The 8173-nt window shown below is 38.0% G+C and overlaps 1 protein-coding gene across 3 annotated transcripts in view; it reads right to left on the bottom strand.

The window, feature by feature from the left end:
• Positions 1 to 2326: 2326 nt before the first annotated feature.
• LOC106602903 (G protein pathway suppressor 2) overlaps positions 2327 to 8173 on the bottom strand; it is a 41362-nt gene continuing 35515 nt past the window's right edge. For all 3 annotated transcript variants that reach the window (XM_014195891.3, XM_014195890.3, XM_014195889.3), the window contains exon 12: positions 2327 to 3008. In XM_014195891.3, coding sequence (XP_014051366.1) covers positions 2928 to 3008 — 81 coding nt within the window. In that variant the 3' untranslated portion in view covers positions 2327 to 2927. The remainder of the gene's footprint in view (positions 3009 to 8173) is intronic.

Genomic DNA, 8173 nt, shown 5'->3' with positions numbered 1-8173 from the left:
GCAATGTGTCAGCTCTCTCTCCATCTACAATGAAACCTGCAAAGGCATGAATAATCTGGAACGCACCCAAATGGCCTGTCCAGAGCTGATTATTACAAAAGTGACAAAATTAAGAGAAGATGCTTTTATAGATTCAAATTAACAGAATACAAACCATTTACATGTCCTCTTTACCGATATCTTACACTCACCTTCATATGTACTTGGACAGTGAAGCTAGATTTTTTTTATTTGGCTCTATACTCCAGCATGTTGGATTTTCATAAATATCGGTTTTAGCGCTTTATGTATAGAGTCCCACCCGAGTGCTTTCATTTCTAAACGGTAAATCAGATATGTATGAAAATACCCTCAAATAAAAGGTGACATTCTGTACGGTTGCCTCATATGAAACATTTGATTTCAAAATGCTGGAGTAAAGAGCCATTTTAGCTTCACTTTCAAAACACAGGTGAGTGTACATGCTGGATTACAAACCAAAAACACCAGAAAGTGGTGTGACGATTTCAGAGCCTCCATTTCATTAAATTTACTGAACAAGTAGAAGTTTCAAGTGGATATTTCATAATTTTCTTGACCATCTAAAAGTCAATAAAGGCTACATAGTTATAAAGTCCACTTTTCAAACAAACTTTTGATATAATAATCAGATAAATATGTAGACAAATACTTTACAGGGAAAACGGAGAGATTCTCTGCACATCCCTTTCTGCTTCTCTACCACATGGGCACATACAATGGCGCTCTGGCACATTCCAGACATGGTGAACAAGACTGAAAAACAATATATAACTAACAAAACCAATAAATGCAAGTAAATAATACAAATCTAATTAATTCAAATAATGATTGTAGATAATAGGCAGAATCTACCGCACACCTAAATCAGATTAGTGAAGGCGCCGGAGGCAAATCGCTAAACTGGAGAAACAGGAAAAACTACCCACACACTTCCAGACAGATGCAAATTCATTTTAATAGTAGCTGAGCTTTCGGTCAGTCGACCTTACCTTAAAGTAAATTCAAATAATGAATAAAATCCTTTAAGCCTAAACACTAATGTATCAGTGTAAAATATATTTCTCAGGTAGAAAATGGGACTAATTACATCAAAAACCTTCGAAACCATACGTTTAATTGAAATATGTATAAATTAACACAATTAAATTGCTTGACTGCGTAGCATGTTTATCGAATATCAATGGCAACCTACTCCTGCAATTGAGTCACCCACCTGTCATTGGTGATGCCTGGAAAAGTAGTAGAGAAAGAGGTCTCCATGAGTGTGTTTGAAACTCTGGGGAGATGGAAAGATTGAGAGGTTGCATAGAGATCCATGATAAACAATAGTGAACAAAAGGTGTAAAATTGCTCCTATAATTCTAACTGACTAAAAGCCGGAAATGGAGGTTTGGTCTGAGTATAGTCAAATAGAAGGTCAAAACATCAGGAAAAGAGCATCATTGGTAACCAATTGTATTGCTTGAACAATTTCGGAAGTAGAAATCAACCGGTTTTTTTTTTTAAGTAAAGGAACACCCTCATGAAGACCCCGTTATCTGTGAGGAAAATGTATAAACTTGAAGGATATTAGCCAATAGCCACCATGATTGAATGACAAATATAGGAAACAAAAAAATTGAGTAGCTGACGTGAAATGGAAAAAGCTATATACACGAGAGAAAAAAAGGAAAACGGCCGAATATAACACCCACTCCAAAAGCAACTGTACAAAATTCACATCACCCACATAAAAAGTCAAGTCATCCCAGTGCTTTCAACTACAAGAAAACAGACTCAGTGATTCATTCAAATAACACACTGGTTTCAGTTTCATCAGTCCCATAGCAATGTGAAGAGTAAAATCCAGAAGGGAACGGGTCGAGTCCAAAAACAGTAGGCTATATTTTTATATCTTTGATATCGACCTACTTATTTTCTGTCAAGTTGAAATCTGAAACATGACGAGTCACTGGAGAGCAGGCCATTTTTTCTTCATTTTTCGCGCTCTCCCTCTCTTCCTAACCACTAAAAAGTGCATAATCAACTTCCGCCCTTCTTCTCTCCCACAGACTGACATATATTCAAGACTCTTCTGCATGTGATCCTGTAACAATTTTTTTATGCTTTACTTCTTGTGAATGACCTCTCCTTAGATTCATCGCTGTATGAATAAATGTTTCTATTCCAAGCCATCATCTCAAAGTTCTTTCTTTCGTTTTTACAAAGATTAACACCTTCACTTCCCTCCTACATATCTTGTCACATGTTCTCTTCTTACACATCACCATACGCCTCTACATTAAAAAATAAAAGCCATTGCATGTTTAGTTTAAGTGCAATTTAATAAAATTAGCAGATTTTCATTTAAAAAGTTTATGAAAATATGGCTTCCACAAATACAGCATGTTTAAGTGAATCGAAGAGTTCATCCTTGCAAATGATCATTTCCTCCATGGGCCCTGAGAAGGGTTTACATTTAATCATTTAAAATGTATTAAATAAGATTAAGAACACATTAAGAGTATTTTAAGAGGCTTTCATTATCAGTAAAAAGTGAATAGCACAGAGTACTGAAGCTTGGGTTCATTTGCTAACATATCAACAATGAAAACAGCACCATTGTTTGGAATGCAAATATTATCGTTCTGAATCTACCAATTCTCTCTCATAGTATGTCATGATTGAGACACCCTGTATGAAATAGAAAGCTTACCTACTGAAATTCAGATTTTTATATATAAAAATCAGAAAACAACATGCTAATGCATACTGAAAGTAGTCAATATACATATTATGGGATGTAATGCAACATTTTGGCAGAAGAAACGCTACATTGATGTACTATTTCAGCAGTTGAAGTTGAAGCCTAAATCTGTGTGGAGAATGATGCCAATCCCTAATTGCTGGTGGTGGTTGTGGCCAGTTTACTTGGTGTGGTGGTAGAACCTCTGTCCTGATTGGCTGTGGGAAAGGTAGGCATGCCGAGGAGAGCTCTGAAACGTTGCCTGTAAAAGACAAACAAGAAAGCATGAATAGATCCTTTAGAAACATCATACCATAGAAGTATAATTTAGTTATTCTATTTGTAAGCATCACATGTCTAACTAAACATGAGAATGACTGAGTCAGTCAAATCTAGGGAGCATCTAGCCTAAAAAAAGTGATGAATACTCTAATCCATATTGTGACTAATGTTGATTTTCATGATGTATTCCTAGTATTTTGTCGAAGCCATTACCGTTGGCCATTTGATCTCCCTGGCAGCACCAAGGCTGTATGTAATGGGTTGTGCTGCCCAGGTTTGGGTGCTATGTGATAGGTAGGGCTCTGCATTTAGGGAGTTATTTTCTACCCTGCATTTCAGTCATCCAACCTCAAGAGGCTGATATAGCATCCTCTCACACCACGTGTGAATTAATTGTCAACCCGTGCATACCCTAATTGTATAACGGAATTATTCAATTAGTCCAAAATAAATTCCCAACCATGTGGATTGACTTCAAAAAGGAAATTACTGCCGACACTTATTCCAGAGAGGAAGAGGCAAAGTGGCAGGGTCTCTGCCCAAAATCTGTCCGCGCAGATTGAGCAGACTTAGTCAGCGTTAACCTTTTGGGGCTAGGGGGCAGTATTTTCACGGCTGGATAAAAAAACGTACCCGATTTAATCTGGTTACTAATCCTACCCAGTAACTAGAATATGCATATACTTATTATATATGGATAGAAAACACCCTAAAGTTTCTAAAACTGTTTGAATGGTGTCTGTGAGTATAACAGAACTCATTTGGCAGGCAAAACCCTGAGACATTTTCTGACAGGAAGTGGATACCTGATGTGTTGAATTACCTTTAAGCCAATGCCATTGAAACACACAGGGGCTGATTAATGTTTTGGCACTTCCTATTGCTTCCACTAGATGTCACCAGCCTTTACAAAGTCTTTTGAATCTTCTATGAGATCTGACCGAACAAGAGCCTTGGAACGGTGATGGCCGATTAGACTCTGGCGCGCGAGGTCATGTTGGGTACCCTCGTTCCAAAACGTTTTAAAAGAGAATGCATTCGTCCACCTTGAATATTATTCATGTTCTGGTTAAAAAAGGCACTAATGATTTATGCTATACAACGTTTGACATGTTTGAACGAACGTAAATATATTTTTTCCTCTCGTTCATGAAGTGAAGTCCGGCGGGCTTAGATCATGTGCTAACAACACGGAGCTTTTTGGACATAAATGATGAGCTTTTTTGAACAAAACTACATTCGTTATGGACCTGGGATTCCTGGAAGTGACATCTGATGAAGAGAATCAAAGGTAATGGATTATTTACATAGTATTTTCGATCTCTCCAACATGGCCGTTTGTCTGTATCGCAAAGCGTATTTTTCTGGGCGCAGTGCTCAGATTATTGCAAAGTGTGATTTCCCAGTAAGGTTATTTTTAAATCTGGCAAGTCGATTGCGTTCAAGAGATGTAAATCTATAATTCTTTAAATGACAATATAATATTTTACCAATGTTTTCTAATTTTAATTATTTAATTTGTGGTGCTGACTTGACTGCCGGTTATTGAAGGGAAACGATTTCCTGAACATCAACGCCATAGTAAAACGCTGTTTTTGGATATAAATATGAACTTGATAGAACTAAAAATGCATGCATTGTCTAACATAATGTCCTAGGAGTGTCATCTGATGGAGATTGTAAAAGGTTAGTGCATCATTTTAGCTGGTTTTATGGTTTTGGTGACGCCTGTCTTTGAATTGACAAAACATTACACACAGCTATTGTCAATGTACTCTCCTAACATAATCTAACTTTATGCTTTCGCCGTAAAACCTTTTTGAAATCGGACAACGTGGTTAGATTAAGGAGATGTTTATCTTTCAAAGGGTGTAAGATAGTTGTATGTTTGAAAAATTTGAATTTTGACATTTATTTGGTTTCAAATTTGCCGCTCTTGAAATGCACCTGCTGTTGATAGGGTGCACCACGGTTGGCACGCTAGCGTCCCACATAGCCCCATTAAGCAGACCAAGTGAGGAGTTTTTGTATGGGGGGCAATGAGTGTCGAATTTGGTAAAGATAAAAGTGATTTGCTATTTTGATACAGTAGTTAAGGCTTATTGGATCGAATAGAAGTTTCATAATGCTTAGGTTGTTACGATTGTATTAAATATTTTCTACAAAAGATCATTGTCTAGCTAGAATGTTCCCACTTGATCGCGCCTCCTTCCACCTGCCTTTCGCTTTTGCGGACATGCATTTCTATTGTTTGAGCCCTGTTCCCGGAGAGATACCGTCCTGTAGGATTTCACTCCAACCCTAATCTAGCGCACCTGATTCTAATAATTAGCTGGTTGATAAAATGAATCAGGTTAGTTACAACTGGGGTTGGATTGAAAACGTAAAGGAGAGTAGCTCTCCAGGAACAGGGTTGGAGAACCCTGGTTTGAGGGGTCAGTCGAACGTCTTGTCAATATAATAAATATTTGCTTATTCTCATCAGCACAGCAGCCTACGCTTTATTGCACCAAATTATGTGGCTGTCTCAAGGACATTATCAACATTATATAGGAATTATGGGCATTTTATCAACTAAAATGTTGCTATTTCAGAACAAAGTAGCCTTAATATTTAATTTGTTTTAGAAATAAATTCAGAAGAAATAGTGAAACAGTCTCAATCTTGCATAACAATATGGAAATCAACAAAAATGTCTCTCTACTTACTTGTCTATACTTAAACCTGTTGTGGATAGGGGCAGTATTTTCACGGCCGGATGAAAAAAACGTACCCGATTTAAACTGGTTACTACTCTTGCCCAGAAACGAGAATATGCATATTATTAGTAGATTTGGATAGAAAACACTGAAGTTTCTAAAACTGTTTGAATGGTGTCTGAGTATAACAGAACTCATATGGCAGGCAAAAACCTGAGAAGATTCCATTCAGGAAGTGGCCTGTCTCAATTTGTAGTTCTTCTTTTGGTTCTCTATCGAAACTACAGTATCTGAGCTGTTACGAAGAACTTTCTAAGGCTTCCGTTGGCTCTCTAAAGCCTTCAGAAAGCGGATTGAGGCGTCTCCTGTCTCTGGGCAGAGTATACTAGCACAGTTTGTCAGTGGTCTGCCTGGTGACAAAGAGATTGGAGATGCGCAGTCCCGCGACCATGCTGTTTTTTCTTTTCTCTCTTTGAATGAATACACTATTGTCCGGTTGGAATATTATTGCTATTTTATGAGAAAATACCATAAAAATTGATTTTAAACAGCATTTGACATGCTTCTAAGTACGGTAAAGGAACATTTTTTATTTTTTCGTCTCGAAATGCGCTCGCACATTACCCTTTGGATAGTGACCTGAACGCACGAACAAAACGGAGGTATTTGGACATAACTATGGATTATTTGGAACAAAAACAACATTTGTTGTTGAAGTAGCAGTCCTGGGAGTGCATTCTGACGAAGATCAGCGAAGGCAATACAATTTTTCTAATAGTAATTCTGAGTTTAGTATGCCCCGAACTTGGCGGGTGTCAAAATAGCTAGCCGTGATGGCTGAGCTATGTACTCAGAATATTGCAAAATGTGCTTTCGCCGAAAAGCTATTTTAAAATCTGACATAGCGATTGCATAAAGGAGTTCTGTATCTATAATTCTTAAAATAATTATGTATTTTGTCAACGTTTATGATGAGTAATTTAGTAAATTCACCGGAAGTTTTGGGTGGGAATGCATGTTCTGAACATCACATGCTAATGTAAAAAGCTGTTTTTGAATATAAATATGAACTTGATTGAACAAAACATGCATGTATTGTATAACAATGTCCTAGGAGTGTCATCTGATGAAGATCAAAGGTTAGTGCTTCATTTAGCTGTGTTTTGGGTTTCTGTGACATATATGCTTGCTTGGAAAATGGCTGTGTGATTATTTTGGGCTATGTACTCTCCTAACATAATCTAATGTTTTGCTTTCACTGTAAAGCCTTTTTGAAATCGGACAATGTGGTTAGATTAACGAGAGTCTTGTCTTTAAAATGGTGTAAAATAGTCGTATGTTTGAAAAATTGAAATTATAGCATTTGAGGTTTTTGTATTTCGCGCCACGCTCTACCATTGGATATTGGCAAGGCGTTCCGCTGTCCTCAACAGGTTTTGACATATGGGAATATGCATTACACAAGAAAATGTAGGGGGGGGGGGCGGAATGTAGCCTAGGCTATTTCAGAACAAAGTAGCCTAATTTCTGGTGGCATGCATTGAAACACGTGGCCTTATCGTGGCTTTCTTTTGCAAAAATATTATGTATTTCGAAAATGGTCAATTGTAAACACCATATTAAGGTGTGGGACGTTCATTGCATGACAAAAAATGTGCAGGTCTATTTCATTCCAGTAGATAGCATAATCTGTCCGTCCACAATTTACCTGTGGCAAAATGGTGGCATAACACCAGACAACAGAAAGAGCTGGCTGCTACTATCCCAGAGATGACCTCTGCCCTCGACTTGCAATTAAAACAGTAAATGAATCACTTGCATTGCTCACTTCTAAAGTGGATGCCTATTCAACTAAAGTGGAAAGTCTGGAGAATGACCTGGAAACAGCGCATGCTAAATTAGAAGGGGCAATCAATCTCCTAAAAGAGAAAACAATCACTTGAAAATCACTCCTGTAAATTCAATGTGCGGGTATTTGGACTTGGAACTGGGGCAACCAAACTTCTTTCATGAGCAATGTTTTCTATGAACTGTTAGGGCAGGAGAAGCTGGGTCCCATGCCGCGAATTAACATTGCACACTGCACGCGTCCTCGCCAGAATGGCTCGTTGTATGAATGTACAAATGCACAGTTTTGAAGTCAAAAAGCAAATTGTTCACCTTGCAGCAGAATTGGGGGCTCTGACCTATGTAGAAAAGAGGATCAGCATCTACCCAGAGCTGAGTGCCGAACTGCTAAAACAGAGGGCAACCTACAATGAGGTGAAATCTTCAGCTATGCGAGCTAAATCTGTTAGGCAAGGGGGGTCAGGGAAGGGGGGAATGGTTTACAGGGAGGGTTTTCTGGGTGGAGAACAATCAATGGGTGAATTTCCCTGTGGGTCCTGCTTTTTAGTTACACATCCTTCGGCTTATCAACACTAAAGACAACAATTCTATAATATAA

Source organism: Salmo salar, chromosome 04 (assembly GCF_965601325.2).
Source record: "Salmo salar chromosome 04, fSalSal1, whole genome shotgun sequence".
In the NCBI taxonomy this organism is placed as follows: Eukaryota; Metazoa; Chordata; class Actinopteri; order Salmoniformes; family Salmonidae; genus Salmo; species Salmo salar.
Note: the sequence above shows the minus strand (reverse complement) of the source record. Positions and strands in the feature narration are given on the sequence as shown.